Below are 20,960 nucleotides of genomic sequence, written 5' to 3' on the forward strand. Positions count from 1 at the left end.
GGGCGGGACCTCGCACCTGCCCGCGGCCCCGCGGCCGGCGGGGCGCGCTGGGGCCGCGCAGCGCGGAGCTGGCGGCAGCATGGCCCGCCTGCTGGGCACCCTGCGCAGCTCCCAGCCCGTGGCGCGCTTCCAGCGCTCCTGCGGGCTCTTCCCCGCCGGCGAGGAGGGCGGCGGCAGCGGCGAGCCCGCGGAGGGGCCCCGGGACGGCGGCGTGTGCAATGGAGCGGCCGCGCTGCGCCGCCCGGCCGGCGCTGCCCCCGGCGGGGTGCGGAGCGGCCGCGGCCCACAGGTGAGTGCGGGGGGGCCCGGCCGTGACTCAGCAGAGCCGCCCCCGGCACCGAAAGCGCAGGGATGCCCCGGGAGGGTCCCCCCGCTTCCCGCCCCCCGCGGGATGGGAGGAGGGAAGAAGGGTTGGGGCTGGAGCGAGGAGCGAGCTGTGTGCGCTGCCGCAGCCCGGCTGCATCCCGGCCCCGCCGGGGAGGTGTCTGGGGGCTCTCGGCGCTCCCCCATCGGTGCGAGAGGGAGTTGCCTGGGGGGCACCGCGGTGTAGCCCCGGGATGCGGCAGGGAAGGAGCATCTCTGTTCTGTCTCCGAGCGGGGCGCACCTGCCGCGGTGCTCCGCTCTGCCCGGCCCCTGTCCCTGCCCGCTGCCCACGGTGTGCGGCTGTGCCCGGCCCCGGCCCCTGCCCGCTCCGAGCGGCTGTGCCCGGCCCCTGCTCGCTGTCCCTGCCCGCTCCGAGCGGCTGGGCCCCCAGCCGGGCCCGGCTCTGCCCGCTCCGGGCTCAGCCGTGCCGGTGCAGCTGAGCTGCCGATGCAGACATGCAGCGCTTCCCGCTGGCCAGGCAGGTCGCCGCGTTTCCCGGCACAATCTGTAATTCCCCTGTGTATCAGAAGGAACAGGGAAAGGTATGATGCAAGCCGTGTGTACAGGTCGGACGACCTGCTTTTTGTCTTACTGTAATGACTCGAATTCATTAGCAGATCGCTTTGTGGTGCCTTTTGGAAAGCAGGTGTGATAATGGGCTTTCAAATGCTACCTGCAACATAAACATGGAGCAGTCATGGATGTCATAACTCTACCACTCCTTCCCTTTCATGCTATTTTACTCTTCCCTGTTCCACATCCAGTGCTCAGATTCCCATTTCAAGCATCTAAAATTCTTCCTTAGCTGCTGCTTGACTCTTTCTCGATTAGATGTAGTTCAGTCTGTTCACTTCTGAACTACAGTAAGCTCTATTTTGGGTAAACTATGCAGATAATTCACTAAAAGATTTATTGTCACTGCTTTCTTTTGAACAGTGACATAGTTCATGTGGCAGTGTTGATACTAAATCCTGTCCAAGTTAATGCTCCATGAATGCAGCTGTTCACCTTGAGCAATTGTTTTGGGATTCATGAAGCAAGGCACAATTACCTTTATGTGAAGGGTGAATGTTTTCTGCTTGAGACTCCATGAAACTTGGAGATAAAAGCAGAAGGATTTGTTTCCACAGAATTATGGCACTCACTTCTGAAACATGAAAGTTGGGTTCGAACACCCCTAAAATGGAGATGGGAGAATAGATTGAACAGTGTTTCAGTGAAGTGCTAGAATTATGAAGACATGCTCTCTGTGTTCCTTTTTATCTAAACTGGGAATGAAAAGTCCATTTTTACAAGGAGCATCTTCTGCAGCCTGATAAGAAATGTGAAAAGTTCATTTCGATCTCCCTTAGGCTAAGGCTCAGACCCCCTGCTTTCTTGCCAAATGACCTGGGTTACCCTGATGTATCTGCAAGTAAACAGGTTGAGGAATCTCATTTGAATAGCTAATTCCTTGGCCCTGAATTCTCTATGGATAGTGTCATTTTCTTGCCACTAGCTGCAGGTGTTTGCAGAAAGGTGCTAAAGTGCTGCTCCTGCATCTCCCTCCTGGAGCCTTGTGTGGCTCTGTGCTCATCCATCCCTTCCTGAAACTGGGGAGTTTCAAAGTCCTTGTCATCAGGACAGTTGATTTCTATAGGGTTGTAACTTCCACACTGCTTTGTCTTGACTGTCACCACTGTCTTAAAGATCCTCAGGTTCTCCTGTGTAAGCTCTTGGACAACCACTGGGTTATACCTGTAAAACCAGAGCCTTTGCATGCAGTGAAGGTGTGAATGGCTTACTGGATGATGGGACTGCACAGCTCCAAGTCTGCAGGACATCCCCCCTTTCTTCAGTGCCAGATCTCAGGCCCCTGCATGTGACCTGGATTGTGTGGCCCCGCTGGGGGCAGTTTGGGAGGGGATGGACACACCTGGTAGGGAAAATACTGTACTGCATGGAGAGGAGAGAGGATGTCTCAAAGGGGTAAAAAGACAGAACAGCTCTTCCTCTGGAAGGAGGCTTTTAATTATTGCAAACATTTGTGCCAGGAGTGCTGCTTGTGATTCATTATTATCTTCATTTATGTATAACCTGGGCATGAAGTATGTGTTTAAAAAAAATATAATAAGCCACAAGGCCTGATTACAGTGGCCAGCAGCAGCAGGAGTGGCTGTGTTTCTGAATCTTTGTAAATCAGTCCTGCCTGCCCCACAGGAATTGCCATGAGATTAGACAGGGAATGAAGTGCTTAGATGTGACAGCTGTGGCTGTGTGCAATTCTTAAATGTTGAATCAGTCACCTAGCCAGTGTGCTTGATGTTCCTTGGTTACCAGATCACTCAGAATGACTTTTTAATACCACAAATGCAAACTCTGGTGTCTGTGGATGATAGACAATGGTGCTAGTCCAACACACTAACTGGACTTGGACCAGATATTGAATATATGGGCTTGTAGTGGACAACCTGTCTGGGTTTATTACTACAGAAGACAAGAGAGCAATGCCTTGTAATTATCCTGTCTAATACTAGTTTCTTTTTTTACTGCTTTCTATTATTAGTTTGTTTCACCAGAAATTTATTTCTGGAACAGCTGAAAGGTATCTTTTCCTGACACTTTATAGGAAATCCTCAAGCTGTGCTCTTAAAAACATAAATATACTACCTGAAGCTGGTGTTCTGTGAGTGGCCAAATAAAGGCCATATATATTTTAAAAGTGGAGCTTTGCTTATCTCTAATCTCCTGGTGGACTTTTGCTCCTGAAATTGATAGCCTTAATGAAAGGGTATGAAAGAAAACAACAGCCTTCTATTCAAAGTTCTTTGTAGAGATTTGTTTGTCTTTCTCCACTTTTCCTCTCCCAGATGCTTTATCATCTCAAGATCTGTCTTCCTGCCTTGCAGAGAGTACAGTTCATGTTTACACTGTAGTTATTCCTTAACTGTCAGAACTGCTCTGAGCTGGCACAATGCTTACAGACTGCCTGATGCTGTTTAGTGATTGTTCATGCTGTAGATGAGGAGGACAATAACCAGGATAACAGCCAGGTGATGGTAGCAGAAACAGAGAAGGTGGGTACAAACTGCACCTCCATCTCAGGTGTATTACAGTCCCAAAAAATGTGGTAAATTACTTGCAAGATATAGATGAAAACACTGTTTTTGCTGTGATGGGATGGTTGGTAAATTGAAGCATGTTTGCTCTAGAGTCTGAGTCAAGGTCTCTCTTCTGTGGTGGTCCCTTGCAATGGATTTTTGCATCAGCCTCAGAGTATTGCTTTTTTTTTAAATGGTTTCGTCGGCTTACTTTGTTTCATGTTGTTTCCCTTTCCATGCAGCAGCAAGTTGGTGGTAGCTGAGATAGGTTCAGCAGGAGAGGCAAACCCTTGTGAAAAAAGCCCATGAGCACTGCTAGGACAACAGGCTCTAGTGCTAACAATTTGTGCCCCTAGAGAATACAGCTGAACTTTTGGAAGCTCCTCAGTTTGGAGCTGCAGCTGGGGAAACACGAGCTGCAGTTTCTGGTTTCAATGGGCTGAGCACAGGGCTCACGTTCCCCAGCATCGCTCTGGCCGTCTGTGGTCGGATCTGCCCTTCCTGCAGGTGTCCAGGTCTTGGTTTGAGGGTCTAGCAGCAGCGAGGGTGGTGTTCATCTGAATGAATGAGATGGTTTCATGGAGGGTTTTGGCCAGCCCTGAGTGAGGGCCCTTTGGAAGATGACAGCAGAATCATAAAGATTCAGGTAGTGCGTGGCAGCCCTGGGAGGATCTGTCGGCCCTGGGTTTGCCTCTCCTCAGGGAGCAGCCTTGCATTCCCTCTGGAGAGCTTCCCATTCCTCCCCCTCTGGAGAGCAGGCTGCAAAGACAGCCCTGTGCTGGGTGTTACCATCTCATCTTCAGGATCCTGGAGATGCTGCAGGACCCTTCAGGATCTACAGGAGTTTGTGAAGCTTTGCTGATTGCAGTAGATGTCCTGGTGGTGCAGAGAGAGTGGGTGCTGGCACAGGGGCACGCGAGGGGCTGTGCTGGCAGCCCAGCTCCTTACATTGATGATGATGATGTGCTTCATGACTCAGTACTTCCTGGCTCACAGCCTGAGTCATCTTTTTGGAGGCCACTGGACCTCATAATGAGGAGCTGTCAGGATCCCAGGATTAATTCCAGTGCTTGGAGGTGAGCCACTCACTGCTTTATAATTCTGCTGACTGTCTTGGGCCATTACTTCAGATATCAACCAGAATAATAAAAGTTAATCTGCTGTTGTTTTTCTCGTTTGGGTCTCTGGAGAACAGGAGTACATTTAACAAACAAGAACCAGAGAAAATGTGTTCTGGAAAATCCCTTTGGACAGCCAGTTCTTTCAATTTATCTCATTTTTATGCTCTGCAGGGAATGTGTATGGGTCATCTGGGCAGTGGAAGGTGACTAATGACTGCTATAGCAAGTAAATCTGAGGTCTAGAGGGTACAGGTAGTGTTGTCTAACATTTATTTAAAATGTCTGTTCACTTTCCTGCTTTAAAGGGTTTCATATCAGTCCAGTTTGGTGAGCACCTGTAACTTACTTTCCCAAGGTAAACTGCTATTGGTCTAGATGTAGAGGAGTGTGAAGGCTTTAATATGGACCTGAATTGCTCATTTATTTATTTTTTTACTAAATTTTGGAATATTTTTTACTAGATATAAAAATAAAAAATATATTTAATTCTTCCTTTTGAAGACAGCTGGCAGCTGCAAACCACTGTCAATAGGGTTCCCTGAGCCTGTGGGTTCTGGCACACAGGAAATGGTCACTATCAGCCCTGGTCAGGTCATTTTTATCCCCTTTGCAGCCTGCTCCACTGCATGGAATTGTGGCTGCTTACTTAAGTCAACCACTTTATGAGGTGTAGTGCCTTTAGTGCTCCCCATTGCCATTTTCTTTGCCAAGTGAGAGTGTTGGGGAACTTTGTTTTACAGAGCTCCATGTCAGACACCTCAGTTGTGCCACAGGAGCAGAGCCTGGATGTTTGCAGTGGGAAGGCCCAGAGGCATTGGCAGTGAGGAACCTGTTCCCTGACAAATGTACAGCCCACCCACCAGCATCTGTGGCATGAAGCAAAGGGCAGAGCAAGCAAAGGACTGAAAGAAAGGTCTAGGGAAGAGAAAGGAGTCCCCATGGAAGGGCAGTGACACCCATGTCACCTGCAGGTGAGGTGCCAGGGTGAGTTTTGAGCTGGGACTGACTGAAGCGTTAAAGCTTTCAAGCACCTGCCAAAAGGTGCCACCAGCTGGTGCCAAGCTCTGCTGGCTGGGGGAGTGCCAGGGGCTGCCCTCATTCAGAGGGGCAGGAGAGCCAGGCCTGGAGCAGCACTGGCAGCATCAGGCTGCTCTCCTTGTGTGCTGCTCCATCAGAAAGGGCTGACATCAGCATGGCCTGCACTAAGGGCTGCTAATAATGAGGCAGGAGGTGAATGAAGGACATCTTATCTGCAGCTCTCCTCCCATGTGCCTCTCACAGCCACAGCTGCAATTTGGACACATCCCTTGTCCTTACAGAACTCTGTGCCCTTTGGGAGCTCAGGGACAAGGCACCTGTACACATGTGATGGTATTTAACCCAAATTCTCAGCACTACCTTAGGAAACTGCTCTTTGACTCCAGTCTTGGAACCATCTGCTGGCAAAAATGTCACCTCACCTGTGCTGGTGCCTGATTGTAAGAGATTAAAACAAATAGTTTAGCTGGCTGAAAATGATATGGTGTTACTCTGTTTGTTCCAGAAGCCTTGCTGCTCTGTGCCTCTCTGAACAGACCTCTGCCATGGAGCTAGTCTTTGAGCAAAATTAGCTGACTGGATTCACGATGCTGCTGTGTAGAAAAAGTGATTAATCTATGGTGTCTATTGCAGGCTAAAGTTAATTTCTAAAAAAAATCTGAATGTGAGAACAAGCTTTTTGCTCTGCAAAGAAATCTAACAGTGAAATCCTGGTTCTCCATGGTCATTGGCCACTCCTGCAAGGTTTTCTTGGGTTGGATTAGGTTAGGTTAAGTGAAGCTTCTCTTGAGGATCTTCTCAGACCTTGTGTGCTGGGGCAAAAGTGAGTGTCAGGCTTCCCATTCCTCCCCCTCAGTCTCTCTGCAGAGCACCTTGGGTATCCAGCAGCCATGCAGGCCCTAGTAACACTCTGACTCATTTGCTTTTGGCAGAAAGTCAAAACTAAAAGGAGGTGGTGCTTGAGGGAGATGGGTGGGTGTGTGGGCAGGGTGACCATCTAATGCTGTGCTGCTGGAAACTGCTGTGCTGTAGCCCATCCTTGTACTCAAAACCAGTTTTAGTAACACTGTACCTTTGGAAATATGAAGTACAGTAATTTTCAGAGGAATCTGATATCAGTTTTGAAGCTGAAATCCCCTTTCTGAACTGCCTAAAATTTGCTTCCTCTGTTTCTTAATTTGCCTTTTCCTCCCTCTGTCCACAGACACTGATGCTACCTAATCCTTAAAACACCTTCCTCAGACATTTCCACGTGCAGGCTCTGTGTTGCACCCCACAAACTTGCAGTCTAATTCTCATAAATTAAAATGCAATTAAATAAACCTGTTCTTCCACTGTAAAACAGGGAAGAAGGAAGCCTTTTCCTTCTGCCCTTCCCCTGCCTGCCTCTCTTGCCCGGTTGTTTCCACATGGCACAAACTGGCCAGTTGGAATGTGGGAGGATGCTGAAGTGCACCCACCACATCTGTCAGGGCAGCTGCAAGAGCCCAGCCTGCTCAATCTCAGCCTGGCAAAGCAGGGCTGAGGGCATGAAGGAGGTGAGCTCGTTCAGGGGAAATGCAGCTCTATTTGCGCTGCTGGTATGCAGCTTTCTTGGCAGAAAAGTGCTGCAGATGCACATCAGTGATTTGTAACAAAAGTGTCTGGGCTCCTGGAGTTACTCCAGCAACTGGAATGACATGAGAGAAACAGCTTTCCATAAAGAGTGGGCAAGGAAATAAATGCAGGGATGTTACCCTCCATGCTGGAAAGGTGCCTTCAGGTGTATGCTCAAAAGTCTGAAGATTATGGTGGAAGGTGAAGCTATTGGAATTCCTCAAAATTACATTGCGAGAAAAGGGGTGAAACATAATTCTGATGCCATGACACCACTGTGTGGAGGGAGGTCAGACAGCCTTGCCATTTTAATAGCAACAAGAAAAAGCTCCTGAGTATATGAGCTGGTAGGTTTGAGTAGATGATCTTTAAAGATTCCCTTCCAACCTAAACTATGATTGTCTGAATCATGGATGTCAACATGGATTCTCTGATTCTATGATTCTCTGAATCATGGATGTCAACTCTCCAGGCTTCTGCTAAGAAAGGAACATAGGAAGTTAAATGGCCTGTGAGTTTGAATGTCACCATGGACACCTTTTGATGGAAAGTGATGAGAGTCTCTTCAGAACATGTTTCAGAGCCACGTGGAAATCACCAGCTGGAAATGCAGGTCTGAGAGGCATGCTGCCTGTGAGAGGAACTTAGAAGAAGGTGCAGGTAGGCTGGAGGATGAGAATTGAAGTCAAATAGTCTTGTCAAGCTGAAGATATGATTGAAAAATGACTTCTATTTAATAGGTGCAGATACTTATTGAAGAAGTAGGTGTAGACTAACTGTAGAATGGAGCAATAGATGTGGTAGGGATTTCATGGAGGAAATGAAGTTGTTTGAAATCACAGGTTTGACATGATTCAGTGGTGACAAACCTCTGAAAACTGCCACAAAATGAATGACATTGTGCAGGACTGTTCCTTCAGCATTGCTGAAGTGTCACATCTGATCTTTGGGCTCTGTAATTCAAGACAGGTGCTGTGTTTGCAAAATGCTCAGTACCCCCTGTAAGAATTACCAGGTGTTTAGGGAGTGAAGGAGTTATTTTTTGAATGCTTATAACAACCTTCTCCTGTGCCAGCCTTCACAGGAAGGAAGCAATTTGTTCCTTGTCTGCAGTAGATAAGAAAATAGCCATAGGTTTCAATTTCAGCAAGAGTTTCAGGCTAGATGGCAGGAGAGCAAAGCTCTTGGACATGGCCTGGAGCAAGCAGTGGAGTTTCCAGCTCTGGTTCAGTAAGGACAGGTTAGACACACTTCCAGCAGAGTGGTGGGAGTGTAAGCCACCCATCCCTGGTGGACAAGCTGGACCAGCCTTGGTTTGGGCTGTCTGTCAGGAAATGTGAGGCTGTCCTTCCCAGTGACTGCAGGCATGGTCCCCCACAAGCAATCAGCCTCCTGAGCAGCCACTCCCCTTTCTGTCTGAAAGAGACTTTGGTTTCTATAAGACAGCTTTCTTTAAGGAAGACAACATAATCAATTTTTCCTTCCTTGATTCTTCCTATTAATTGCCTAAACAAATGCTCTGTCAACACTGCTCTTGGGTTATTCCACTTTATATTTAAATGACTTGGCAGGTTCTGTTACTTCTACATGTGTTCCTTCAGCACAAGGAAGGAGGCTAATCATGTTACTTCTAGAGCAAGATACAAAAATAAAAACTGGAATTCAGTCCATCTCCCAACTATTAATCAGACTGGAAGGAAAACAATATGAAGATTAAAAAACGAAATCTTCCCACATAAAGTGAAGTGTCTTAACTGTGTTCTGGACCCATCCCAGCTTCAGATGTGCAGATGTGTGCATCTGTCTCAGCTGACCATCCCTTACAGGCTGAAGGCAGACTTTGGATGAACACATACTGATGTGTGGTGACTGGATGGGCTTTGTGCCCAGGGGGGCAATGTTGGTGGGAGACCTACATGTGCCTTTCCCAGAGTCTGTCTGGGTGGGCTCAGCCTTTGGTCTGGCAAACCACAGCCCCTTTCAGCCTGACTGCTTCCAGCCATCCCTGGTGCTGCTGCCTGTGCAGCGCTGCTCTGCTCCTGTACCTTGCTGAGGATTTTATCCAATGGCCTTTTGGAACGAGTTAAGAAATTGCTGAAATGCTCCCAGGATCCTGCCTGAGTTTTAGGCTGCCTGCTGGTTCTTTACCTGAGCCCACTGAAAGTGCTGTGACTCTGTGGCTTGAAGGCTGAGCATTGTCATGTCTCATGCAATGGTTATCTTGATTCTGCATCAGCTGATGGTTCCAGGCCACATCCCTGCTCATTAATCCAGGAGTTCCTGCTGCTGTCTTTGCTTGCACAACAGCTGGGAGCTGGATGTGTCCTCTGTGTGCTGCACAACAAGGACCCACTGCAACAGCAGAGCTGGACAAGATTTTATGACATTTAAGAAGGATTTTCTTGTGATTTCTGTTTGTCTCCATCCCCACATTTCTGAGGTTTTGGTTGGCTCTAGGTGTCCCTTCAACAACACCCTGTAAACCTGGACAGCTATTGAAAACTGGCTGCTTCATGTTCTGCAGAGACTAAAAAAATTAATTCCTTGTTTTAAAGCATTTAAACAGAGTGGGAAGCTGCACATATGTATGAGTTTGGTTAGGTGTATTTTTGACGCCCTGGGGCTCCTTCTGTGTGCTTTGTGGGCTCTGTGTGCTGCTGTCCTGCCCCTGGTGTCTCCTGCCATCGCTGCAGTTTCTCCCACGGCTCTGTGCTGCTCCTTTGCTGGCTCCCTCACCCACCAGCGCCCAGCCAGGGGCTCATGGCCACACCAGAATCCCACTGGGGCACTGCCCCTGGCCACCCCTCCCTTCCTTCCTTCCTCATGGAGCAATGGAGCAGGGTTGGTTGGTGCTCCCAGGGAAGGGGAATGTGCTGGCCCTGCTTGTTGCATCTTCAGGAAACTCAGTGTGCGTGACTGCAGCTGTGCAGTTGGATGGAAGAGCTGAAAATTTTGATAATCATGGGTTTTGCTTTTTCTTATTTTCCAAAATCTAATTACCAATATCTAATTTTTTGTTGTTGTTGTGACTTGATAGGTTCCTTTTTAACTTGCTACAGTTAAATAAACATAAAGTGATGTAAAATTGTCCGCTTATGCAGGGTACTCCAGTACAGAAGGCTTTTCCCACTGTTTTTACTCAAAACAGTACAGCCCTGTGGGGCTGAGTAGTGTGATTTATACTGTCTTTGTGTACAGCAACATCTAGACTGGAATTTTTGATTTTTTTCTTTTGTGCCTGATTTTTGGTGGCTTCTCTAAATTTAGAACCCTTTTTTTTACAGCATTAAAAAACCTTAAAGTGTAAAGTATGTAATGTGTTAATTAGGGACTTTGGGAGGGAACCTCCTAATCTTTTGCAAGGCAATTCTGTTGAAAGGGGAGTAAGGGACTTCAAGAGCTTCAATTAAACATGTACATCTTCTGAAAGATCCTCAGTAATTGAGAGCTGAGAACAGAGTGTTGGTTAATGGGATCTCTGGGTCACACTCTGAGCCTTAGAAGTCTGATGCTGCACAGCTTGTCTCTAGAGACAGGGCAGGAAAGGCTGGGGCCTGTTTTGCTCTCTGACAAGAAATCTGCCACAGGAATTGCAAAAAATACTATCTTTGCATAGCTACTTTTTTTTTTTCCCAAAAACTACATTTTTGGGAATGTACAAAAGTACATTTTTACATTTATTACGTTAGTGGCTCAGCTGCTGTTCCTTTGCTTCAGCTTTGAAGGCTAAACACTATATATACACATAATTTCTGAAATGATGGATTCCTCCTATGCTGTGTCATTGTGTGTTGCTGCATCCCCAGAGCCACCAGGGTGTTGGCTTGCCCTGCTCTGCTGGCCCTGTGGGAATGTTTGGGGATGCTCCCCTGCTCCAGGGTGCTGTGGCAGCTCCTGGTGTGGGTGACCCACCCCTGTGCAGACACTGCAAACGTGGGATGAATGCAAGAGCCATTTCTGTGCCAACAGCTGGATAGTTTATTTATGGAGACTCATACATCGAGGAGAGTTTCTTGTAGTCTGAGCACTTGAGGTTTTTCAAATCAGACATTCTACAGTTGGTGAGAAGGGTCATTTTTGTGAAATTACCTGTTTCTGTGTCTGTGAATGTTGAGGTTTATTACATCTTGGTTTGGAAATGCTCTAAAAATTCTGACTTTATCTACAGCCTTAATTGCTGCCCATTAAAACCTCTCTGATCCAAACTGAGTAGCAATGGAGATGGATGGAAGAATGATTTGCTGAAAGGGCTTCAGGCTTTGTGGAAGGCATCAGGTCACTGCAGTACATTAAGAAAAGCTAATCTAAAGATAGGAGTTACTTAAAATTACAGATTGAATAAATTTCTGGGAATGCTAGAAGATGTTAACACAAATAATGGATTTTTCTGCACTGGGGTTAGCATGAGAATAAAGAGGGAAGGCACTTCACAAAGCACTGCACTCTGCTTTCTGCAGAAGCAGTGGGTGTAGATAGTAAATGTGAGCTCGCTGCAGTCTGAAGGTGCATGGAGGAGGTTTGCTGTACCTACAGTGCTTTGGGATCACAACAAGCACAAACATCACTTTATTACCATGCACTGCCAAGCACCAAGTGGAGCAATCCTGTGGCACTCTGAGTGCCTGACATGTGGCTGTGGCATCCTGTCACAGACAGGCTCTGTTTGTCCCCTGCCACGCACTGCTGTCACAGCTGCTGGTGCAGAGTTTAAAAAAAGGTGCTAAAAATCCAACAAAATGTGTGTGTGATTTCTGATAGAAAAAAAAAAAAGGTTTAAGAATCAGAATGGAATCATGTGGAATGACTTGGATATGGAAATATTGTTTTAGCTCCACATTTCTTTTAGAACCTGATAAACTTACTTTCCCCCACAAAACAGTTACTGGAATAAAAAGGTTTTATCCTTCATCCCATGAGGTTGCAAGTATAAAAGCATTACCTTAGGGATGTGTCTGATCCTCTCTGAGCTAAAGCACACATAATTCCCAATACCTTAGGGATTAATGCTTAAGTGAGGAGTTAGTGGTGCCAGCAGAGGGCTTTCTGTGGGGCCAGGTTAAGTGTCACCAAAGACAGTTCCAGGATCTCAGACAGGAGCATTGGAGCTGCTAATTGCACTGGGGGTGTTTTCTAAGTGGCAGATGAGAGTTGAGACACTCAGACTGATTGCTCTGTCACACAGCCAGGCATAGAGCTGTTATCCTAAAGGGATGCCGGTAACTCATCTGTGGCCTCTGTGACTGAGAGATGGGGGAACACTCCTCTGACCCTGGCATTTCCAAAAATGGTGACTCATCTTTTCTGTTCATTGGTGCACAAATCAATTCAGGTTGTGGGGTTTTTTATGGTACTTGAATGGATGCAAGTTCTTTCCATCTTGCTTTTGTCATCTCTGTGCAGTTTGCCTCATCTCTGCACTAAAAGCAGATGAAGAGACTGGAGCTTCTAATGGCTTTTGCAGTGAGTCACAAGTGCACGTCTAGACTCCTTGGACAATTTTTATGTATTCTCACTAGCATGTAGGGTGAGAGTTTCTCTTTAGTAAACTAGTTACACAGCCAGCTCCAGGCATAAGTTTTCCTATTTGGTGAGTTTTACAAGCTTATGCTGAGACCTTCATGGTCCCTTCTCAGTTTCCATCTTTAGGAAGTTCTTTCATCTTGTATTTGCATATCCAATGTACATATTTTTAATTTTTTTGGGGGAGGATTGAGTGGGACTAGATTGGCTCCTTAGCTCCTCCCCTGAATCAAAACATCTATCTAATCTAATCTAATCTAATCTATCTATATCTCTCCTTATTTCCTGAAGTGACAGGTGTACCTACAAAATGTGATTCACTTACCTGTTGCTCCTGCTAAGAGTGTGAGGCTTCTTTGTGGTGTCCTAGTCCCAAATGGCAGCAGCAGCAGCAGCAGCGAACCTTGTCTAGGCACCTTCAACAAGTGGCCAAAGTCATGGCCTGAGCAATGTGTGCTGTTGTGTGGCTTCCCAGCTCTGCAGGGCTGGGTGTCACCTTTTGGAAGAGAGAAACATGTTAGGTGGGGTACATCTAAGGAAATAATCTAGCCACCAAATCCAGACACCGAATGAAATTTCATGCAGAATAAAATTAATAAATGAAGCGCTAAAGTGTTGCTGTTTGCAATGTATCTACTGGTAATGCTTAAAAAGACACCCTTGAGGTTGTTACTTAAAATGGAGTGAAAATCTGGTGGTGGCAGGTGCAGCTCTCTTCTCTGCCCACTCAGAGCCTTGTGTTGCCCTGGCCCTGCTCTGCAGCTGTGCTTGCTGAGCCCAGGCCCAGGCAGGAGCTGAATCTTCCAGCTGTGGCACCTCTGTGTGGGGTGAGCCTGTGAGATCCTGCACAGGAGCACAGAGCTGGAGGCACCTGAAAAAAAATCAGTGTTGAGGGCTGCTGTCAGCAGCACCTGGCAGCAAATTGCAGAGACTATAATGAGGCAAATTTTAAGTGAAGTAGTTCAGTAATTGCAGTTTAAGTTTTTCACCTCAAGATGCATTTCCAGTGAAAGCAGTGGTGGCTTTGTCTACTGATGTTGAAATTTCAAACTTAGCATGTCAATACCTTTTATGAAATACACCTGATTACCCTGGAGGAAAGGCTGATCCCATCTCTTGGGAGGCTTTGTCCTCGTGACTGCTGCCTTAGTCCGAATGGATTTCTGCTCTGCAGGAAATGTGGCTGTGCTATCACCACAGTCTTCATTCTAGTACAAAAATTGAACTTCATTTCTTGACACTTCCTATAACAAACTCTTTGGTTTAAGGACTGGGAACTGTATAATATTTTAAGTGTTTGTTATATTTTTCTACTTCACTAAAACAATAACATTCTCTCATTTCCAGGGTTGCACACAGAAGTATATTGTGAAGAACTACTTCTACTACTACTTGTTCAAGTTTTCAGCTGCTTTGGGTGAAGAGATTTTTTATATCACTTTCCTTCCATTTACCTACTGGAATATAGATCACTCTGTGTCTAGAAGAATGATAATTGTTTGGTCTGTAAGTATTTCTGTGATTAATTTCAACTTTAATTCTGTATCCATAGCAATTTAATATTTAAGAACAAGAACAACCTTTCAAATGAGCAAAATCCCTTCAAACCAAAGAAGCACCAACACTATTCATGTGCAGCTCATGTTTAGGAAGAAAAGACATTGCAATAGTTAGAGAGGAGGTGAGAGGCATCATCTGACTCAGGATTTCTTCATCTCTGCCTTTTTTTTCAGCCCAATCACTGACTGAGCTGCTTTTGATATAGTTTGCACAGAATAGTTGGGAAAACACTTGCTTCCCAGTGCATCATAGTATTTCAAGGATTGCTTTTCATCACTTTAGGAAATCTTTCTCTTATTCTCATTTTTTCTGTGTAATTTCACATGGTTCTGGCTTGGTTGAAGTTACTATAAACCTGGTAGTAAAGGGATATGCAGTTTGCAGTGGAATAAGCAGGGTGTTTCTGCAGTCACTTGAGGGGGGAAAGATCAGATGGTCTGTTGAAGGCTAAGACTTGAAAGCATTGATTTTTATTAATAGAGAGCATTCACAAATTAAATGAATTCAGCATTGCTTCAGCATGGGTTTGGGGTATCCAGAATAATGCATTTCCATTGTAGCACTGAAAAAACAGGAGATAACCAGGTACTTCAGGCCAGGACTGGCTGTTTTGTCACTGCCATTGCTCATCTTGGTATTGATCAGATATTGCTGCCCAAATAAAACCATTTTAGAACAGAGAAGGGAGGTAGGGAGCACCCCTGCTAGGTGCAAGAGCCTGAAGGTTTTACTATCAATCTACACTGACTTAAGAAACTGAATCTTGGTAAAAACTTAAATATGATATCCAAGTTTATCTATTTACAGTGAAACTTCTCTGTGACCCAGTCAATTCTGGTTAATAACATTTTGTCTTTTGACAAAATAATATCATAAGAAATAATAAAAACAACTTGAATTGAGTTATACACTTCAAATACACCTGGTCTTGGACAGAATACATCAGTTGCTCTGTGCCAATAACTTTAGTCAGTATATTTTATAAAGAGAACATGAAAAATAACTTGCAGATGAAATTTAGAAGTAGGTGGACACAGCATAACTAGAGCTGGGTTTTGGCCAGGAGTACACCTACAGCTTCTGGAAACGTGCCACAGAAGATGAAAATTGGTAGTCACTGCTTTCTGGGTTTGCATATTGCTCAAAAAAATGAGCCTTTGGAGTACTTTACATGCATTTCTATAGATTTGCTTTGTCTTTTCCTTGCAAGGAGCTCATCTGAGTATTAGCCAGATCTAGTCTGACTTAGAGTATTCAAGCACCTGATATTATGATAATTAATATTATTTTTCACTTACTGAGTTGTCGAGCTGCACTTTATACTGAAAAGGGGAAACTGTTGCAAGCCCGTGCATTTAAAACAATCTGTATTTTTAAAACATTAATTGTATGTAACTGTGAAATGGCTAAAAATGTCCTTGCAGGCCATGTGTCAATGCTGTGGCATGTTCACTGGAAGGATCTCTGCAGGTGAGCAGGGAGTGGCACTCACAGTGCTGCTGCTGATCTAACAGTCATAGAATCATACAATGGCTTGGCTTGGAAAGCACCTTAAAAATCACCTGTTTCCATGCCCCTGCTGTGGGCAGGGACACCTTCCACCAGACCAGGCTGCCCCAAGCCCTGTCCAGGCTGGCCCCAGATGCCTTGGTCATGGATGTGACATTTGTCGCAGCTGCAAGGGAAACACCAAGGTGTCAGTGGCACAGAGCTGTGCTTTTAACTGAATTGGAGGTTTTTGGTGATGGAATTTTGAAGAAATGTTTCTGAATGCATGATGATGATGATGTGTGGCTAAGAACTGTGCTAGATGACAGTACAAATCCAGGCAGCCTGACAGTCTCTGACAACAGCTGTGAGTGGAGGGCTGGGAAGAGCATGGAGGGATAATTGCAGGACCCAGGCATGTCCTGCAGAAGGCTCTTATCCATCTGGGGAAAGGGGCTGGTAACAAAGGAGAGCCCCAAGGGAAAGGCAGGAGTAGTTCTCCTTTAAAGGGATTGCTGAGGATGAGAAGAGGTTGTTAGTGAAGCTCCTCAGCAGGGAGAGAGAGTGGACCAGCAATGACTTTTTCAAGAGCCTGGGACAAAGCACGGGGGTATGCTGGGAACATGGCTGGCAGGGATGATGGTGACACAGAGGGTGACACCACTGGCCAGGCGAAGTGGCTCTGGAGAGTGAGGGTGCTGAGGGTGGTACTTTTGGGCTGTTTCCCACTTAAACTGTGAATTTCTGCTGCAAGTGGGAAATGACAATGTTGGTCAGGATGAATCATGGGAGTTTCTTCCCTTAAAAATTAAAGCAGCATTAATGGTGTTTACAAAGACTTCCTGCCATCTTATCTGTAATAGTTTATGCAGAGCCAGTCACCCCCTTTTGAGAAAGATAATTTCAAATTGGAGCAGGGCCAGGGATGATTAAAGAACACACTATTTTCTGAGCAGAGACTGAAAGCTTAGATAAATCCCTAGCAAAATGAAGCTGGAGAGAGAATGGGGCTGGCTGCAAAAAACCATGGGAAGGAAGGAGCTTCTTAAAATAAAACTACAGTCACAAGAAGAAACATGCATAGGGCAGTCATAAATAATTTCAATTGAAGCCAAAGGTTGTGAAATAGCTCTAGAAGGGTGAAGGGCAGAAAGAAAAATTATAAAGAGTTTATTTCAGCAGCAGCAGAGGAGTGGACTTGGAACCCAGAAATGTCTTCTGCAGCCCTGGGTCCCCAGAGCCAGCTGCTTGTGCTTTTCTGTTCAGGTGGATGGCTGTGGGAAATGCTGACTGGTTTTGCATCCAGATGCTTTGGCAGCCTAAAGCAGCATGTTGTGCTTCCATGGGGCCTTGCCTCTGAGGATTCAGGGTATATATGCAGGCTTTGGCTTTACCTTTGTGAACAGATGGAGGAAACAACTGCATGAAACCTCTGAGCAAGGTGCTGAGTCAGTAACGGAGGTCCCCTGGTGTCTTTGCTTCTCTTCTCCAGCAATTTGAGGTAAACACTCTTGAAACTGCACAGGCAAGGCTTTGATGCCTGTGACTCGTGCAATTTCAGCCAGGAAGTGCAGAGATGAGAAACAGCTTCACACAGTCCCCAAATGTACTTTAAATTTACTGCACATCTCAGCTCAAGAAGTGAAAGCTCACTTTATTTCTGTTTGTTTGTTTTTTGCTTTTTGTACTGCTTCAAGTTTGAAATCTTTATTTTGGTGTGGAATTTCAAGGGCAGAGACCTGAAAAAAATACTTACTGTTTCAGTTTGCTCTTCAGCATGCCTGGAAATCTCTTTTTCTGTGTTTTTTCCTCAGGCCACACCCCCTCATAGCCTATAAAACTTTAATTTATGCAATGTAAATATGAGCTGGCCAGCAAGGACTTTGTTGGGGCAGGTGTGGGAGCTTTTGGCATGTGACAGTGATAAATGCTGACTCAGGGGAGGTGGCACCTCTGAAGGGAGGCAGGGTTTGGGTGTCTGGTGATGCCAGGCTGTGTGTGCCCCTCGGGGCTCCCTGAGCAGCACTGGGTGGGACATCTGCAGCAATCTGAGCAGGCCCTGGGTCTGAATCCATAGCAGTTCAGCTTTCCATCTTGCTTTTCTAAGGAACAGTTTTCTAAAGGCTGTCAGCACTTGGTTACTCAGCAGTGATGAGCCCTGAACTCCCTCTCAGGGTAACCAGGAGTTTCCTAACCAGCAGGAGTTCACCTGCAATTGTGATGCCACTGATATTGCTGCGCAGTGATTGAAAACACCCTTGGAAGCAAACTTTGGGTTTAACAATTCTTATGTTTGTTAGTTTTAGTGCCTTTGCAACACTTCACTGAAACAAGCCTGGAGCTGCTGACAAACACAGTCGCTTGAAAGCCAAGCTCCAAATATTGCACAGCACAAGAACATGTAAAACTGTATTCAGGCACATCAGTAACTACATGTCAGCATACAAAAATAAATGGTGTGTGCAAGTTGATAAAGTGTTGATTGAAAGGGAATTTTGCAAGAGCTGGCAGCTGTACTCCACCCTTGAAGAAAAAGTGCCAATGAGGCTTTCATAACTGAGACAAGCTCTGAATCATTTAAGGTGAAGTTTCAACTGGAAACCTTTTGTATTTCAATAGGACTTCTAGGTGTAACAGTTTACAGTTTTAGATGTCAGATGACAAATCAGATCAATGTGACAGTACATTTCCCTGCTGCCAGGAGCCTGGACCTAAATTTCCCTCTCTAAGCCCATTATAAGACAGTCAACTACCTTATAGATTTTATCTAAAGGCTTCTTTAAAAGACAGAGTGAATGTGTGAGGGTGTTGGCTGGTTGTGCTTCTGGAGGTTCAGGGTTCTGCTAATCTGGTTCTGGTTTTGTGTTTCTGGAGCCTGAATTAAGACCAAGTCCTCCTTCCTTTTATATATATAGATGTAGAACTTTTTTGGAAGCTGCCCATGCTGTGTCTTCCCTGTTCCCCTGCCTTGGGCTCCCCTGTGCTGTGAATGCTGTGTTGCTTGGTGGGCTGGAGACCTGTCTGTTGGATTTGCTGTTCCCATGGTGGCTGGGACACCCCAAGGGTTTGAGCATCCCACCAGCAGAACGTGACCTTGAATGTCCCATGGGCCCTGGCCAAACCCCTGGGAAATGCAAAGCTCCTGTGCAGCCAGCTCAATGGTTGATGAGTTTTCTGGGAAGCAATACCCATGCTGGAAATGGCAGGTGCTGGAGCCCTAGGAGAGCCAGCTGCCCTCTGCCAGGGTGTGTGGGGCTCCAGGAGAGTCAGCTGCCCTCTGCTAAGGTGCTGGGGCTCCAGGAGAGCCAGCTGCCCTCTGCCAAGGTGTGTGGGGCTCCAGGAGAGCCAGCTGCCCTCTGCCAAGGTGCTGGAGCTCCAGGAGAGCCAGCTGCCCTCTCTCAGGGTGTGTGGGGCTCCAGGAGAGCCAGCTGCCCTCTGCCAAGGTGCTGGGGCTCCAGGAGAGCCAGCTGCCCTCTGCCAGGGTGTGTGGGGCTCCAGGAAGGTCCCATCCCTGCTGGTGGGGTTGGCACATGGGGAGCAGCCCGGTGCTTCAGGAGGGGCTGGGGAGCAGGTCACAGTCTGAGGGTGGCTTAGGGCCCCAGACTGGGGCTGTCTGGGGCTCCTCTGCCCTGCAGGGCTTCCTCCAGCTGGGCTGCTGCCAGGGCAAGGGGCCAGCAGGGCTGCTCAGTGACTTCCATGGTGTGCTTTCCTGGAGCCAAGCCTTAGGTCTTGGCATTGACTGGGGGTAGGAGAAGCACCTCCACAAGGACAAGCTTTTCCTTGCCCTGCTCCTCTTCCGCTCTGAACCGAGTGATGCCTGAGGGACACAGTCACAGCCAGAATCTGCTGCAGTGTTTATCTGGTCACTGCACTAGGGGGAGGCTGAGAACAGGACAGTGCAGGCTGGGTGCTTGGCTTAATTTCTGTATGGGAAATCAAAGTCACGCCTGCCTCAGCAACCACATGCAGTCTTTACTGCTGCTTGACTAATCTGCAAATGTTTATTAATAGTGCATCTTTCTTTTTTTTCTTCAATATGCTTGGTCACTCCTATCAGAGCACAGTGCTTGTGAAAGAAACCCAAAGTAAGATCATTTTCACACTGTAAATTTCCTTTCTGGGAAGATGACATATACCATTGCAGATCAGGGTTTGTAGGGCCAGGTTATAGAGTTTCTATTTTGGAGCTAAACCAGCAGATTCAAAGTCAGGCTGCCACACTGTGAGTCTCAGGAAAGAAATTGCCAATGCTATTTGACCATATGTCTTCTCTAGAATTTTGTCTTGTCCTTTTAACAGATCAATAATGAAGATAAGAACAGCTGCAAAATCAGAAGCTGAAAACAAATATGATCTGATTCTCTTCTGTTAGCTGAAATATTACAGAATAAAAAAAGAATTGCTCCTCCTGACCTTCATATGCCAGTGGGAGGCTCAAGTGTGTCCATCCTGTGCAGGGGTTGTAGCAGGGCAGGGATGAAGGAGGATGTCACACAAAGCCCACCTGCAGCACTGAGCATGTTTCCTCAATCTTGCTAGGCTCAGGGTCCGGGCAGCTGCCATAGGAATTTTCCACAGGGGGAACTGCACTCTGTGGCAGTGCTGCCACACCTCTGCACAGGGAACTGGCTTAGTTGTGTCTGCCTGCACTGTGAGTCTGCACTGTGGTGGTAAATCTGCCTCCAGAGCTTTTGCGTCCTGTCATGGGAGTGATGCATGTGAGGAGTGAGGGGAAACCATTGCAAATGCCAGACAACACCTGCAGGTGAAAAAAAACCTCCTCTTACATGGTTGACTTACACACCAGAGGCATGGGAATGTCAGGGAAACAGGGCACTTCATGGCACTCAAATGCACAGGAGAGCAGCCTCACACCCCAGAGAGATCTCCTGCAGATGTTAGAACAAATGAAGAGGTATTCACACCTGTGTGGATGCTAATGCCTCAAATTGGGTTCTGCAGCTGTTCACTAAAGCAAAATCTGTTAAAGTACAAGGATAGGTTTGTCTTGTTTATCCTGATGCAAAGGCTCAGGTGAAGAAGTATTTTTGGAGATAGACCATATATATGACTCAGAGCAAATGAAGAGGAAGCTCTCCGAAAAAGACTACAGAGGCTGTCTTGCTGCTATAGCAACTGCCAATTGCCTTTGTGTAGTAAAATGTAATGCTCTTCACCCAAAGTGGCAATAAA

General features: G+C 46.5%; 1 protein-coding gene across 1 annotated transcript in view; it reads left to right on the top strand.

The window, feature by feature from the left end:
• Positions 1-58: 58 nt before the first annotated feature.
• SGPP2 (sphingosine-1-phosphate phosphatase 2) overlaps positions 59-20,960 on the top strand; it is a 34,719-nt gene continuing 13,817 nt past the window's right edge. Inside the window, exons 1-2 of the mRNA XM_064721190.1 lie at positions 59-289; positions 14,067-14,225. Coding sequence (XP_064577260.1) covers positions 80-289; positions 14,067-14,225 — 369 coding nt within the window. The 5' untranslated portion in view covers positions 59-79. The remainder of the gene's footprint in view (positions 290-14,066; positions 14,226-20,960) is intronic.

This window comes from Zonotrichia leucophrys, chromosome 9 (assembly GCF_028769735.1).
Source record: "Zonotrichia leucophrys gambelii isolate GWCS_2022_RI chromosome 9, RI_Zleu_2.0, whole genome shotgun sequence".
NCBI lineage: Eukaryota > Metazoa > Chordata > Aves > Passeriformes > Passerellidae > Zonotrichia > Zonotrichia leucophrys.